The sequence below is a fragment of the Abramis brama genome (assembly GCF_963993115.1).
Source record: "Abramis brama genome assembly, chromosome: 21".
Classification (NCBI taxonomy): Eukaryota; Metazoa; Chordata; class Actinopteri; order Cypriniformes; family Leuciscidae; genus Abramis; species Abramis brama.
In genome coordinates this window covers 29,711,544-29,728,726 of record NC_139983.1, presented here as the reverse complement: position 1 = coordinate 29,728,726, position 17,183 = coordinate 29,711,544, and the positions used below count along the sequence as shown (strand labels likewise).

Sequence of the window (17,183 nt, the reverse complement as noted above, 5' to 3'; positions counted from 1 at the left end):
CAGAGAGATCCTGATAAATATTTATAATACAATATTCGGTAACACTTTACAATAAGGTTCCTTTATTAAACATTAGTAAATGTATTAACTAACATGAACTAACAATGAGCAATACATTTACTACTGTTTTTGTTAATCTTTGTTAATGTTAGTTAATCAAAATAAAGCTGTTCATTGTTTGTTCATGTTAGTTCACAGTGCATTACCTAATGTTAACAAGATTTTAATAAAGTATTAGTAAATGTTGAAATTAACATTAACAAAGATGAACAAATGCTGTATAAGTGCAGTTCATTATTAGTTAATGTTAACTAATGTAGTTAACTAATGAACCTTATTGTAAAGTGTTACCCAATATTCTTTATTTTTTTCCGTTATATCAAAATAATTAGTTATTAACTATATTTTTATATATAAAGAAAAAGCCATTTTTAGTCAAATGCTCTTTCTTCTTTACTAATAAGAAGTAATGAAGAATTAAAATTCAATTAACAGTCCTTTCATTTAGCTTCAGTGTTTACTGCTGTTCAGGCTTCGGTTTTCCCTATTAGCTGTTCAGCTGGTTTATATAGAGGCTCCTTGAGCTCATTCACAAGAGGACTTTGGCCCTGTGTTTGTTTGATGAGGCTGAAAAGAGTGTATTCTGATGGCAGAGAAGGAGAGAAGGCAATTGTTAAAGAGAAATACCAGTCTGGTATCCAAAGAGGTTCTTAATTAGTTTCCAAAGTGACCCATAGAGGTCCCACTTAAGCGTGTCTCCGTCTCTCTCCTGCCCAACAAAAACAGTTAATGGAGACTTAAAAATACCAGTCATCCAACTCGCAACTAAAGGACCCTTTACGTCTTTAACTGTTGCAATGGAAAATCAATTATGCCGCCTATCCTAGTTTGGCTAAATGCTGAAACTAAATACAAGCATCAATTCTGTGTCGCCTTATGTGAGCAGCAAGCAGTCACTTCTGTATGTTTAGCAGCTGAGTAGCATTCGGAGAATTCCCATGGAGAACACAGCAAGATGATGATGGTTCAGCTGGAGCCACATAAGAGCTCTCCACTGAAGCAAACCATTGTCTGAGAGATTAATCGTCTGCCACGTCGACTGATTGCCTTGCTGTTTCTCTGCAAGAACAAGGCAAGACTGCATTCTCACAAGGATTTCCTCCTCAGAACACTGAGCGTGATCAATCTTATGGCCGAGGCCAGTCCCCAATAAGGTCTTCTTCATTTCTTTAATCGTCTGTCTGTATTCAAAGAGCTTCTCGGAGAGTTTCACACTTCCTCTTAGTCTGACCGGAGCCATTCCCAATCATATGTTTTCTAATCAGTCTTAATTCTAAAGGAATTTGTTCAAGGTTCCAATAGGATTTTCTATAACAATTAGAATTCCATCCTGAGATATATCGATGATATACCTGAGATCGATTTTTGTATTAAAATGTGGGTCATACTTTATATTAGTTGTCTTTAACTACTATGTACATCGAAAGAAAATTGGGTTACACTTTATTTTAAGGTGTTTGTGTTAGTGTGTAATTATACATTTAAGTACTGAGTAATAATAATTAATTACATGTACTATATAGGGTTAGGATTAGGATGACAGTTTGGTTTAGGGTTAATTGCATGTAATTATGCATAATTTATAGTTATTACTACAGTAATTACATGTAACATATGTAACAATGACACTGTAAAATAAAGTGTTACCAGGTTTGGTTTAGAGTTAGTTGCATGTAATTATGCATACAGTAATTTATAGTTATTACAACAGTAACTACATGTAAGATGTATAACAAGGACACTGTAAAATAAAGTGCTACCGAAAATTGTTTGGAACAATGTAGCCTAGTTATTGTGTCTATGTTGTATTGCAAAACACTTGCTGCTATTGCAGTGGGATACGGGTAAAGTTAAGAACAGGTTTAGTGGTGTGTGTAGGTTTAAGGAGTAGGAGTCGAGTAGCTGTGTAATTACATGCAAGTACTTTTTTTTAAATAGAAGCATAAATGTAAAAACATGCATGTTTTAAATGTTATAGTATAAGACACTTAATGTAAAGTGGGACCAAAATTAGCATCCTGTTGGATATTATGTAGTTTTTATTGTATTTATACTGGACAGTTGAAAACGCCACAGGATCCTGAATGATTTCCTTTAAGTTGATTTTGATGTTCTAGGGACATTTCAATATTGGTATAGTTGAGATATTGAGAATGTGTTTCTAGTAGATCCTTTAGGATTGTTTTTTTTTCTCATTAAAGTTGAATTGGTCAGTTGGATGTTTCAGCATGTCATTAGAGAGTATTATTTCACTCAGGCAATACTTATGTAGCCATGGACATAATGAAGTCACGCTCAAAACACACATAACCTGCAACAATGATATTGCTCTGGAGCAAAGTCACACAAAATTGGATGTATATATAGGTCCATCTAGTGGCCCTTCTTGGAAAATAGGTTTAGGACATCCAAAATGATTTTTTAGGGGGAGGGGGGAAATACATCTCAGTCATTACGACAGTTTGTAACCAAGACGGCTAATTCGCGATGGCGGGTTTCCTCTGCAATTTTATAGCTTTTTAGAATGGCGTTTTTGAAGCGAATTAAAGTCTGTAGTGAGAATAACATGTTTTGTTCTAGAACATAAAAAACACATATTCATACATCAAACGATCGGAATGTTAAAGCCGCTGTTTTTAAACCTACGTTGCAAACAAATTTATAAGGACTGGTCGTGTGAAGTCAACATGGCAGCGCCCATGAGTGTTAATGACTAAAATTCCAATTTAGACCATTTCAAATTGTTTTCGTAAATTGAAATAAAACTTTTAAGATTTTTAATACAATTAGAAATGTTGCCTTGGCATCTAAGTGAATTATTTTACGTCTCAAGAAGTAGGTACTAAACTGACGTAAACAGAAATAAAAATAAAGCTAAATAGATTTTTTATATATATATATTAAAAATGACAAAAAACAGCAAAATTACTTAAACTACAAATAAAATGAAAACTGAAAATATATCAAATAGCAAAATCTAAATATTAATAAATACTAGCCTATAATATTATATAAATAATACTAAAATAACACTGGTTTGGGGGTGATCTGCTTTTTTTAGAAGACTAATGTCTCATACGAATATTTCTCAAATGTGTTATTAATTTATTAATAAAATATATACATACACACACACACCTTAAATGTGTGCGAACTGTTTTATTTATTTATATCTATTGGTTTAAAAACTCCATTACCCAGCATCCTTTACTGCAACGCGCCGACATAGTGTCGTAAATCATCCGCTCTGCTTTACGGCACATAATAAGCAAGTGTGGAGTGAATTGAGTAATGGCAGGAACAGACACGAGATAGTCCACGAACTTGACATTATTCCTACATTTATCAGGTTCCGTCAGCCGGACGGACGCCTGTCTTTGTCGTCGTTCGCTGTGAGAGGCTGATTCCGACCCCGTTTTTCTGTCATCATAATAACTGTATGCAGTGGAATGGCTGAAGTGCCGCCAGGGCCTAACGCACTGCCTTCATCCCCGAGCGAGATCACAGCGCTGCCCGTGGACGGCTGCACCTTCCTGGGCAACGATGAGGGACGGGACATCATCAGCCCCGGACAGGGACACCAGCACGCCAGCGACCATAAGGCGATAGTCAAATCCAACCAGAACAACGTGCATCCCAATGCATCAGCCTCCCAGTTCCACACAGCCCAGCTGAACGGGGTCCAGTGCAACCACACTCACCTCCAGAACCACGTCCAGCAACACCGGCCGTCCGACAATCAAAACGCCGCTTCTGATCATCACTTGGACGGAGTCGCTGAAACACAGGGCGATCACACGGAAAACAACAATTTAACGAGAAATAAACGATGTAGTGATCAATCGCCACCGAACAACGGGATAAACTGCAATGATAGTATGGCGATAACGGAGAGCAGCTCTTGTCGATTGGAGAATGATGTTAGTAGCAGGACTGGTTCGGTGGGTCCGGCTCGGATGGACGGGGCAGAGCCAGGCCCGGGCCCGCAGCGGGCTCGAGTAGAGCAGGCGCCGGCTGACAGCGCTCCGGTGGCGGCGATGTCGAGACTAGCGCTGGAGGAGCACGACGAGTCCATCCGATACGTGAGATACGAGTCTGAGCTCCAGATGCCCGATATAATCCGACTCATAACTAAAGACTTATCTGAGCCCTACTCTATATATACCTATAGGTACTTTATTCACAACTGGCCTCAGCTCTGTTTTCTGGTATGTATCGTGTCATTCAGTTATTCTTGATGGTGTTGAAGAAATCAATATCAAAGCATTCAACATCATAACAAAATGTGTAACACAGATAAAATGGCTCTGATTAGCATTTTCGTATGTCTTGCTATCTAAATGATATTCCAATGTAAATCAAAGAATAGCATGATATCACTGTTCAACATAGACATGGCATTACTATAGTAGCCTACATGTCCAAGAAAACATTATAATATTTTTTAATGAGATTCGTGTATTTTAAATGCTTGTCATATTTCTTAAATGATTTAGTACATGCCCAATTTAAATCACATTCTGACCCTTCTGAAAATGTATCGTGATTTTCTACTGACAGAAAAAAATAAATAAATCAATACCAGAGCACCCAACATCATCTCTGACATAATCAAATGTAACATGTCCATGGTACAGTGATGGTAATATCATGCTACAGTGATGTATAAAATGTTACTGATTGATTAGCTTTCTCATATATCGTGGTATTTAAATGATATGCCAATTTACATTAAAAAGTATGGCCATGCCACCATATATTACCATGGTTTATCTAAAAAAACATGACATGGCCAAAACACAATTATCTTTTCGTTATGTATTTTCAAATGTTTGTCCTTTTTAAATGTCATATTGCTTAAGTGTTTCAGATGTAACCATATGACTATTTACTGTTGTAACACTAAATATTATTTATTGTATCTTTTGCAAGAATCATGTTTAATATGTATATAATCTGTTAGTGAGTAAGGATGTATGCTTGAATAACAGACGAGTATCAAAAAGTGTCATGGTACACATTTTCTGTGGTAATACCATGCATTTTTGACACACTAATACCATAGTATTGTAGCACTAGGGTAGGGTAATTAATCATTCAGTACAATGGGATGTACCATCACTCCGCAGTCTTTTGTAAGGGTAATTTTTACTAAACAGATGGTGAGTATTGTAGTTTAACAACAAAAACCAGGATCTAACCATGGTAATGTGAAATCATGGTTTTACCTGTGGTTTTATTAAAAAGTACCACAGTATGTCAGAACAATGGTACGTTCCAAGGTGTCGAAGTGTATTTATATCTTTTTGAATGGATTGAGGGTGGTGTAATTATCATCTTGAGCCTATTATTAGAGATATTTGTCATTGTTTTGCACAGTTCACCATATCTTGATGACTCTTTCTTTGATGTGTCACAGGCGATGGTTGAGAAGGACTGTGTTGGTGCCATCGTGTGTAAGCTAGACATGCATAAGAAGATGTTCCGTCGAGGATACATCGCCATGCTCGCCGTGGACTCCAAATTCCGCAGGAAAGGCATCGGTAAGAGCTGTGCTAGCATGGTTGCCCTCACCTCAGAATGGCAACAGAAGGGATCTTTTTATAGGACACGCGTCTGCTTCAGTGTCAGCTCATGGATACATTTAGTGTCTCTGAATGCTTTGACCTGCTGCTGTAAATCAATGGTTTGCCTTTCTGTGTCGAAGGAGCTCGATCGTTCCATGTGTGTTCTCCATTCAATACTGTATTATTTACCATATTCAACTGGTATATATAATACTGGAAATGTATTATAAATGATTAAAAGCTGTACTTGTTTGTTAGGCACTAACCTTGTGAAAAAGGCCATTTATGCTATGGTGGAGGGGGATTGTGATGAGGTAAGAGATTAATCTTGTAAATATTTCACGCTACGGATATATTTGGAATGGAATACTACTACATACTACACAGTAGAGAAGCATGCATTCTCCCAGCTTTTCTTCGGAGTCTTGTGTTAATAATGCTATTGACATTAAAAGTATTGTTCTTAGAATTACCTTTAAAATTAGTTTAATATATATATATATTTTAAATACTGTTATATAGTAACACATGTTTTAAACTGCCTTATGCTACATTTTGTCATGTGTACTGATGTTGGATCTCAGAAACTAATGCTATTTGTCATGATATATGCTAAATGTGATTGTGCTGAGTATTTAAAATAAAAATAGCATTTAATTATTGTGTAAAAATGTTACATAGTGTTTTCAGTTAAAAGCGAGAAGTGAGGAAATATCATGCCATAATACTCATCACTGTCCATTTTTATATTATTTTCTTAAATAGAAGATCAGGAATATTACATTGTGAGATACATTATCCAATTATATAAGCTGCCAGGTTGTATTCATATATATATATATATATATATATATACATATATATATATATATATATATATATACACACATTTTGCAATATATTTTGCAAATGCATATGTACAGTGCCATTCAAAAGTTTAAATACTTAATACTTTTATTTAGCAATTTTCAACATTGATAATTATAATTATAAGAAATGTTCCTTGAGCAGCAAATCAGCATATTAGAGTGATTTCTGAAGGATCATGTGACACTGAAGACTGGAGTAATGATGCTGAAAATTCAGCTTTGATCACAGGAATAAATTAAAGGGGTGGTTGATTATGATTTCACTTTTCTAACTTTAGTTAGTGTGTAATGTTGCTGTTTGAGCATAAACAACATCTGCAAAGTTACGACGCTCAAAGTTCAAAGCAAAGGGAGGTATTTGCTTTTAAAGAAATTGCTTTTTAAGAAATTGCTTTTTAAGGACTACAACAAACGGCTGGTAGAGACTACACGACATTCCTCCAGGGTTAGTGACATCACCAACCCTAAAATTTACATAAACCCCGCCCCCTCAACCCAATTTATAGATTATCAAGACAGAATATGCTAATCAATGACTAGAAGATAACTACACCTAAGCTACAAAAATTCATTAACTAACCATTCAGAAATGTTGTCTACATGTTGTCACTTCTTCTTGAGTCTCTCCATCTTTCTGACTCTGTTTTGAACATAAAAGGCTAGAAGTTTTTGAAATTTTCAGTGCATGTCTGTGTGAGTGCAAGCTGTTGAAGCTCCGCCCCCTGTGCTGGGAGCAGCAGCTCATTTGCATTTAAAGCGAAATTTTTGTATGTTTTTGAAAGACGTCTCTTATGATCGCCACTACTGCGTTTATTTGTCCAAAAATACAGTATAAGAAACATTTCTTATTATTATCAATGTTAAAGATAGTTGTGCTGCTTAATATATTTGTGGAAACAGTGATAGATTTGTTTCTCAGGATTTTGCAAATGAAAGAATCAAAAGGAAAGTTCAAAAGAACATAATTTAGTTAAAATAAAAATCTTTTGTAACATTATAAATGTCTTTACTGTCACTTTTGATCAGTTTAATACATCCATAATGTAAAAAAGTAAAATAATGTTCCTATTATTGGGCTGTTTACAACTGGTCTCTTCATGTATTTTTTTTTTCTGATCAGATAGCTAAAAATCCCAGGATGTCCTTCGGAAAAAGAGTAGGGGTTTAACTATTGGCCTCTGTCCATCATGGCCTTCTAATCATCCCCATATATACTGATTGTCTTCATATATACTGTCTCCTCTCCACCAATAAGCTGGTGTGTGGTGGGCGTTCTGGCACAATATAGTTTTGCGAAGACCCATTTATGTCCAAGTGTAAATTGAACCGTTTTAACAAATCTGCTATCCGATCAGTAAAAATGCATGAAGTGACCAGGTGTGAATGAGTATGTGGTGCTACGCCATTCCAAATATGCCTCAACTTCTATTTTCCCCTCACTTGTGTTTTACATGTAAGAATGTATTTGAAAACCTATGCTATGCCCATTATTTCTATATGCTTTATTTTCATCCTCAGGTGGTGCTAGAGACGGAAATCACCAACAAATCAGCCCTGAAACTCTATGAGAACCTGGGCTTTGTCAGGGACAAGCGGCTGTTTAGATATTATTTAAACGGAGTGGACGCACTTCGGCTTAAACTCTGGCTTCGCTAAATCAAACTACGGGGTCCCTCAACTCTTTCTCCATCCCTTTTGGCCTCCTCTTCCTCCGCCCCAGTCCTTTGGCTCAGATCACCTGACTTCCCATCAATAGAAAGACACTCGACCTCTGCTGAGCCACAAAGGGGAAACTCTGAGGGAAATTTCAACCAATCATAATAAAGTGTTTTAAGAACTTTTTGTGTAAACAAAAGAGAGGTCATTGCAGAAAAGAAAAAGATGCGCAAAGTCGGGTACTAACATGACATTGACACCGAAAAGAGAAACACGTGTTGGCGTCGATGTTCAGGTGTCAATAGCCTGGCTTAAGACCTCCGTGTATTTGCGTCAGGCAGTGGAGGCGGATGGGCAGAATGTGTCGACGGCATTGGAGAAACGAATCGTGCCGAAAGCAAACAGTGCGCTACACTTAGTTTTTTTTTGTTGTTGTTGTTTTTTTATGAACAATCACAATGCGAAGGATGGAAATGTGTTTAAACCGACTCAACGAAACTACTCAAATCAATTTTTGTTTTACAATTTTGTTTTTCTAAAAGAGGGTGCACGGGAGCATTGCAGGTTGCGATTGTGCCTGCTACTTTGCGTTGTTTTTGTGCGTACGGGGGTCTGTGGTTTATTTTATGTGTATATTTTATGTTTTGGAAAACACTGAGCAGAGCCTTGTCTGCTTTAGAAGTTTGATCTTCGACAAACTAACATACACAGATGCAGAAACACTTTAACATGAGTGCTGTGAAACCGTGCAGACGGCATCTCTGCTCTTTTAAGTTGGTCTTATTAGCTCACGTTTTGCCATATTGGTTTATGTGGCTTGTGATTCTGACATAAGTGTTTTGTACAACTAAATTAAAATGAATGAAAATCAATTACTAAATGGCCTAAAAGGAGAGTATTCCCTGTTTTTTCCCCCCAGTACTTTTTCCCACAGACTTCATCATAGATACTCCCTTTCCATATCTGATACAATGTTTGGATGTTCGGATATGCTGAACTAGAGAAATGAACCTCAAACAGACGCACTTCTCATTTTTGCACTGATTAGATAGGGAATTTGTGCTCTGTATATTTCCCTTGTCCGCCACTGCTTTAGTGGACCAGTAAAGGACAGACTACAGATCTCACCAGCTCAGTTGCTCCATTGGACTCATGCAAATAGTTGCTTTAAAGTCATGAAACTATGGATGCTTGTTTCCGCCTTGGAATCAAAAATAGAAAAGATAATCGCCACTTTATCTCACAATTATGACTTTTTTTTCTCGAAATTGCGAGTTTACATTTTGCCATTCTTTTTTTCTCAGAATTGCCTGATGTAATGTTGCAATTGCGTGCAATAGTCCCAATTTGCAAGATATAAACTTCCAATTGTGACTTTTTTTTCTTTCTCAGAATCTCGCAATTCTGACTATTACACGCAATTGCGACTTTCAGTCAGGCTTGTCAGTCTTTTTTTCCTCAAAATTGGACTTTATAACTTGCAATTATTGCGAGTTTATATCTTACAATTCTGAAAAAAGACAGAATTGCGAGATAAAAACTTGCAATTGTTAGAAAGTAATTTATTTCTCACAATTGCGAGCTATAATGTCAGAATTGTGAGTTATAATGTAAAAAGTTGCATTTGTGAGAAAAGTAATTTCTTTATTTCTCTCAGTTGTGAGTTATAATGTCAGAATTGCGAGTTATAAAGTTAGATTTTTTTCTGCGACTTTGTATCCCCCAATTCTGAGATTTTTTTTTTTTTAAACTCGTGTAAACTCACAATTGTGAGAGAAAAAAAGTCGTCATTGAGATAAAAAGTCGCAATTATCTTTAACATTTTTTTTTTATTTTTTATTCCATGGCGGAATCAAGCTTCCATATAATACAGATTGATTGCAAGACGACAATGTTTAGAGGTGTTTTTAAAATTGAATGGAGGAAATTTCCAGAGGTTCTTGTTTTTATCGGTTTGTGTTTAACAGTAGTGTGCTGTGGCAGGTTGTACCATCACGTTGTATGTAAGTGTTTCTATGTCATTGCCAATAGACCCCCATTTTGCTTTGCTGCTGGCTCATGAGTTGTTCTTGAAAAAAAAAAAAAACTTTGTTTTTTCAAGTTTGGAGTGGGAAACAGTTCCTTTGATTTGCTAAATGTACATATGGAAGTTTGATTTGTTGTTTTTGATTGTCAACACAAAAGATCCCCATAGAGCTGCTGCTCTCAATTGTCGAGAAGATGGATGGGTTGCTTTATAAATTTGCGCTTAAATACACTGATATTGCTGATGGAATTATGGGAAGAGGAATTTATGCATCTTTTGGTTGTTTTTCTGTTTTATTGCATTCTTTTTTTTTTAAGCCCAAATTGTAGTACATCTCCCAGAAATGTAACGGTCCCATCAATTCCCTGGCTCAGGTGTTTGGTTTCTATTCAATTCTCCTTTCATTAGTCACAGGCTCCTTTCAAGGACCCAGTGGTTCTTAACAGCCAACTTGTCTTTGATTCCTTTTGATTTAGGTGGACAGTCAATGTTGAAATGGAAATTTGAGAGCCTTTGAGTAGCTTTCGTCCAAACAGACCATCTAAGTTTTTAGATGGCAGATGTAAATTTAGCTTGAAATACAGAGATTGTTCACATTCAGCATCATCATTTATTCACCCTCATGTCTTTCCAAGATTACGTAGTTTTCTGTAGAAGACATTTTGATAAATCTGTTTTTCCCCTACAATGCCACTTGGGGTCAAAAGAACATTAGATTTATATTGTATAGTCAAAAATGGTTGAAGCATTCTTCAAAATGAGTTACAAGTTTGGAATGACATGAGGGTGAGTTTAATAAAGACAATTTTCTGTCCTTTTATTAAAATCCAATGCTTTTCACAAGATGCCAACTTTGCCATTCTATGCTGCCCATATTTTCGTATTGGAGAAATACTGGTGGTTGGCACGATGATTATTTTTGCACTGCCAATATCTGACTTTTGTGGTTTGTCACTGTAAGCTGTCCATCAGCTTTAGACCGAACAGCTGGCAGGTTCTAGCTGGGTAAGATCACATATTTAGATGATGTGGACACTAATCTGACTGGCTTCTGTTTTGGGGAATCATTCATTGATGGGACTAATTTTGAATCTGCACTTGTGGCTAAATATCACCCTTGTAAACGGTGGAGTTTATGTTGTAGTTAGTGTAACTCTTGTACTTTCAGCGGATGATTTGGACGAGCGAGATCTGCACCTCAAACATGGATCCATTTTGCTGGGGGAAGAGCGACCGTTTGCATGTTGATGAACATTTTCTCCACCCTTGTTTCTCCCACTTTCACCCCTGACAAAATGTCTTGCAAAAGTTTCTTTGTTTTCAAGTGGACAACAGACCTGGTTTAAAAATTATAAATAAATTATTTGATTTTTAAGCAAATGTAGTAGTTTGTTTTTTCTGAAAGGAGAGCTTGGAAATCAAACTTTGTAATGTTAAATTATTTAAATTCTATTTTAATGTTGTGGTTTATTGATATTTTTTTTTTTAGAATAATTAAGACAATTAAAGGTTATAAGGAATTTATGTGCCACTATTAGGCAACACCAAACAGAACTACAATCTGTGTGAGCAGATTAAAATATTATTGGTGTTATTATAGTTATTATTATTTTGGGCGAAACTACATCTTTTACTGAATAATGGCAGCCGGAGAATTGTTTGGAAGTTGTTTGCATCGTCATAATTTTTCAGATTCTGTTTGATGCTGATAGTGGTGCAGCAATTACAAACTTGACCTTTAAACCTTGCTTGCTTCAGTATAAAAAGGCCATCACAGCAAAAGGGCCGCTGAGTTCAACATCAGCTGTATTCAGATGCAGTAGTTCATTAAGCTATTTACGGCGGCAGAGGTACTTGATTATTCATTGCTGTTAATTTGTGTGTGTGAGTACACTGATTTAAATCTGTTAAAATTCATTTTTTGTTGTCAAGAGAAGGCAGCTGTACTCAAAACCACTACAATGTGTTGTTTAACATAATTGCACAAGACTGATTCGATTTGATTTTTATTTTATTCCTCAGACTACATATACAGACGTTCTGTAGGAAAATTGCATGATTTGCATCTTATGTCTTTCTAGTTTTGCATAATCATAATAACAATTTCATAACAATTTATGCCAGTTTTAATTTCAGTTATACACATTTTTCACAAGTTGCTTGTTGGTTACTCTTGATCCTTCATTTTTCTGAATGGTTTTGCTTAAAAAGTGCAAGTATAAGTATAAGTCTTCAAATTAGGATAGCACTTTATTTTACAGCCATGTTCCCCATGCACATCCTATGTACTAATAGTAATTGTAATAACTAGAACTAAACCTAACCTTAACCCATGTAGTTACCTTATATTACCTAGTACTTTCTTAGGTAAGTACACATAAGTGCACGTACTGTAAAACAAAGTGCCAAATTGACTAGCTGCCTGCAGGATTAAAAAAAATATTTATATAAATATTACATATCATTGGAAGACCTTCAGTTTCACAGACAAGGCTTAAGTTTAGTCCCAGACTAAAATGGATGTTTGAGCTGTTTTAACTGAAAGCAACTTGCTGATATATCTTAAAATATGTCAGTGCCATTGTTTTGTCTCAAGATTTACACCAGTAATGTTTTTCTCATGCACATTTATAAAAGCTACTCAAATGTCCTAATTGAACAAAGGCCTAATTCTGGCTTAATCTAAGCCTTGTCTGTGAAACCAGGTGCTTATGTTGTAGGGGGCACAATAAAGGAGGATGATGGTCTGGTGACTTCAATTTCTGGTTTTCTGGTGATTGGGATTGTAGACAGTAGATTGATTGTACAGTCATCTCGCACCCCAAAAGTTCCCAGTTAAAGACGGAGGGAGGACTTTCTGCATGGAGTTTGCATGTTCTCCCCATGTTTTTTCCACTTTCCCCCAGAATCCAAAGACATGCAAGAAGATGAATTGGAGGCTGTAAATTGCCAGTAGGTGTGTGTGAATGTGTGTTAGTACTGCGATGGACTGGCCATTTGTGTGTGGGTGTGTCCCTGTCTGCAGCCAGAGAAGCTGGGATAAGCTCTAGCATCACCGCAACCCTACTTAACACTAATAATGTGAAGTTATTGGATGGATGGTGCTTGGGAATGACCTTGCAGCTTTTGTGTTAGCAGCCCAGGTTAACCATTACGTTCTCACTACTGTTAAAATAACTATTCCAGAATAAATGCTTACAACTTAAGGTCTATGTACAGCATTTGTGGCAAGCAGATAAATAACTTTTAAAAAAATTGTACCCCATACTTAAGTCAATAAAAATGAACAAAAATGCAATGCAATACAAATTGACTAAATAAACTCTAGCAGATGTGTTAAAATGAGATGCGAGTAAGATGTGTGATATAATTGCTTACCAGCATGAGCCAGATTTCCTAAAAAGGGCGAATTAGCATGAGAGCGCAATTCCATAAGTGCCAATGGGAGTTGAAAGTTCTGAGCGTGATCTACTGATGACATGCAAATGAAAGAACACAAATGCCCCCGGATCATAATGAGCAGTGCAAATTAATGTCTGGTTTAAGACATGCTTTTTTTGGGTGGTAAATAATGGCACAAATATCAGTAAATTGACGAGTGCAAACCTTAATAAATCACCTCTCATGATTCATTTAAATACTCTCCTCCCATAAATTTTGTCTGAAAGGGAAACTCCTACAAATGCATATGCAATAATAACCCTGTTCATGTCTTTTGCTAATTGCTAATTTTTCACTGCATGTCTTTAGTAAATCCTGACAGTAGTTTTTAAACACCAAAGGAGGGTTTGCGCTTGTTAGTTTAGATTGTTAGTAAATCTGGCTCCATGTCTTTACCATGTCATATATCCAGTTGTTTTAACGTGTCATGACTAGCAGAAAAAGTTAATTAGGTATCAACAGGAAAATATCTGGCAAAACATGGAAGAATCATAGTGTTTCTGTAAAGCAATGACCACAGGAATTAAAAGCAAGTATGGCCTGCTTGCTTGCTAGAAGTTGTACTACTGTAATGACATTTCCCAATTATTTATGAACTTCAGGACGAGTTAATGTTGCCTGTGTAACTGACAGCATACCACAGTACAAAGATCATGTACACTTCACCTCGTGCTTGCAACCTCTTAGACTAACTGTGAGAGTCTTCAGAGTCTGCCTGGAAGAAAGGCCTCTTGTTTTCTATCAATTGTGGGTGTAGATTTGTTATGCTCTTTAGAGTATGCGGGTCCTTATGGTGACTTTCCTTCCCCAGACCTTCACATTTTTGGTCTTCTACCTCTGGCCGGATTCCATTTGCCATTAGTGGTTTGTCACTCATGTCTCCCACGTTCGGGTCTGTCAGCTGTGGACTTGGCTGCAGCAGTTCCCTTACGTCCAGAATCCGTCCCTCAAACTCATCCCAGAATACATTTTGTTGCATTGGCCTGGATATAAGCCGGACCCTCTGACTTCTTTCCATCTCCTCTCCTTCCACTGATACATAAGACAAGACTTCAATGAGCTAAAGTACACAGTCAAAGTGAAAAGGACAATTTGGGCAATTTAATAATTGGAAAAGTGTTCAAACTGAGGGACTCACCATAAGAGGCGTACCCCCTCTTCGATTTCCCCCGTCTTTCCCTAAAGCACCTCTGCTGAGCTTGCCGCTTCTTGGTTGCTTGGCGACTGAGCATCGTCTGTGCCAGCAGGACACCTTTCATGTTTCCCTGCTAAGGTAAAAAAAATGCTTAAGTGATCCACCTAAGAATAGCCTCAATGTGTTAATGTAATTCTGAGTGGTATTTGTAAGTAGTTGCTAAACTATTGTCATAACACTTAAAGACTCAACAGAAAGTGTCCCACCTTTGGATTAGAGATTGGGATATGGCTAATAAGTGGAGCTTGATGTCCAGCTCCACCTCTCTGGATGTAATGGGTGAAGCTTGAAGGTTGAGCCCGGTCTTAACCATAACCCTATTCATATCTAGTTTAAGACCACCTATTACATCCAGAGAGGGGGAGCTGGACATCCTTTGCCTCAGTACTTGCTTGTATGATGCAAGTGTGCAATTATTAAAATTGATTGGAATGGTTGGCTAGAGGCGTGCAAGTAAAGATCTCTCTCGGTGTTGACGACACTGGGATTTCCAGAGTGTGGAGAAGGGATCTACTCCCATTCCCTGTACCCTGATGATGGATCCCAGAGACGAAGGTACCACGGCTGCACCCCAGCATACTTTCCACTCCAACAACACCGTAATCAGATCTAGTGGGACCACAGGGCAAGGCTCAATGCTCACCAGCTGTCAGTCTTCTCCCTCTTTATCTACATCTTTTAGTCTTGAAACACCATCACAAACTCTCGGTTCCTGAGTTGTCAAAAACCCCCTCTTTAACAATATGTCTGACTGCATGTCTATTTGCATACTTTTCCTATATGCAAGAGAAGGATCAGTGCTTGAATTACACTAATGCATCCAGGAGCTGGGGCTTTAATGCGGCGCTATGCAGTTTTGGCAATTTCTTCAATGTTTTCTTGCTTTTTGCTCACGGGTTTCTCTATAGAGCTTCCCCTACAGCTTCGGAATAGATATTTGACAACACTGTCGTAAAAACTTGTTTGCGACTCTCCCCCCCTCCCATCTTCTCTCTCTGGTCATGTGCATTTGTTTTCAAAGAACCCGGCGAACGCACAGAGCCATGTCCACTGAGGTATGTATGATGCACAGAAGGCTAGCACATAAATGTATGTGTGCAGTGCCGTAAAGCAATTCGTTACATCGCGAGACCTGATATCACGCGATACTTCCTGACGCTGAGGCCCACGGCCCAAAGTTGCAAGGGTGGTCACCATTCAACCCGAAAAAAGTCATATAACCATTCCAATGACTCCGAAGCTGTTCAGTTAAGGTAAATTAAGCTAAAAAAGCTGCATAGCTCCCCTTTAATATTTGGAAGACCCACTGCATGGGGATCCTGATCAGGAAGTTTATTTTGCGATATTGACCGATTGACTGTACATTATCCTTTACATTACATCCTACACAACCCATCAATGAATCTTTATGGTGCAAATGTAACTGTTACTTTGAGAAGATTCAAGAAAATGTGTTTGGTTTCACAAATGTTTAATTTTTAAATGTCCACCAGATGGTTTTATTATTTGGGAGATACGAGGGTCCGTGGCTCTACCATTGGAGAAAGTTTAGCGGCCAACTTGGATTATGTGTGCCTTGATAACCAATCACAATACAGCCTTGACGTCATGTTCACAGTTGTGCAACAGTCAGTCAGTTTGCGGATACCATAGAAATGAATGAGAAGTGCCATAAACTGAATCATATCTGATGTGCAGTTGTCCATGACTTCTCTTACATATGTATATAATACATATTTTTTCAGTGGTTGTGAAGTAATAACTTTTTCAAAATAAGTACCTACTCAAGAGAGTAGGCTATGCGATTTCAAAAGTAGCCTGTATGTCCACCCAGAAAAGAGTTGTATACCTGTAGTGTGTTGCTTGTGCCACAGTGCCCTCCCAGGCTGGGAGTGGAATAGCAATGGACAGGCCCATCTCTCCATTCCGTGTCCTGCAAGAACAAAACGCATGATGCTCATTAAAAGACAAGACAGAAGCTACCCTTAGATTTGCCCTCTTTAGAAACAACTTTTAAGCGATTCATTCTTTCAAACTATTCAGAGAAGATGGAAGAACATAGTGAAAGACCTCAGACTCTTCCGTTTTGCATGCCATGCGTGCATGTTTGGCAGGATTCACATCAGCCCCTGTGGCAAGGGCCATTGTTTGCCACCCCTGTGAGTTGAATGATGTTCATAATTAGGATCAAATTAGAATCATAAATTGAAGGACTGTATGAATGACTTCAAAGTAATTATACAATACAGTAACTATACAACATATTCAGACCTTTGCTGGCTGTGGTGGATGAGACTTAATAATGCTTTTATCACAGGCACTTTGAGATCCTGTGGGTGACAATACAACTAACAACACAAGTATGAATG

The 17,183-nt window shown here is 37.4% G+C and overlaps 1 protein-coding gene across 1 annotated transcript; it reads left to right on the top strand.

The window, feature by feature from the left end:
- Positions 1-3,272: 3,272 nt before the first annotated feature.
- On the top strand, positions 3,273-11,558 carry naa30 (N-alpha-acetyltransferase 30, NatC catalytic subunit). Its single transcript, XM_084097429.1, has 4 exons — positions 3,273-4,268; positions 5,480-5,603; positions 5,886-5,941; positions 8,015-11,558. Exons 1-4 carry the CDS (start codon positions 3,510-3,512, stop codon positions 8,150-8,152), a joined length of 1,077 nt encoding a protein of 358 aa, XP_083953555.1. The 5' UTR covers positions 3,273-3,509; the 3' UTR covers positions 8,153-11,558.
- Positions 11,559-17,183: the final 5,625 nt, after the last annotated feature.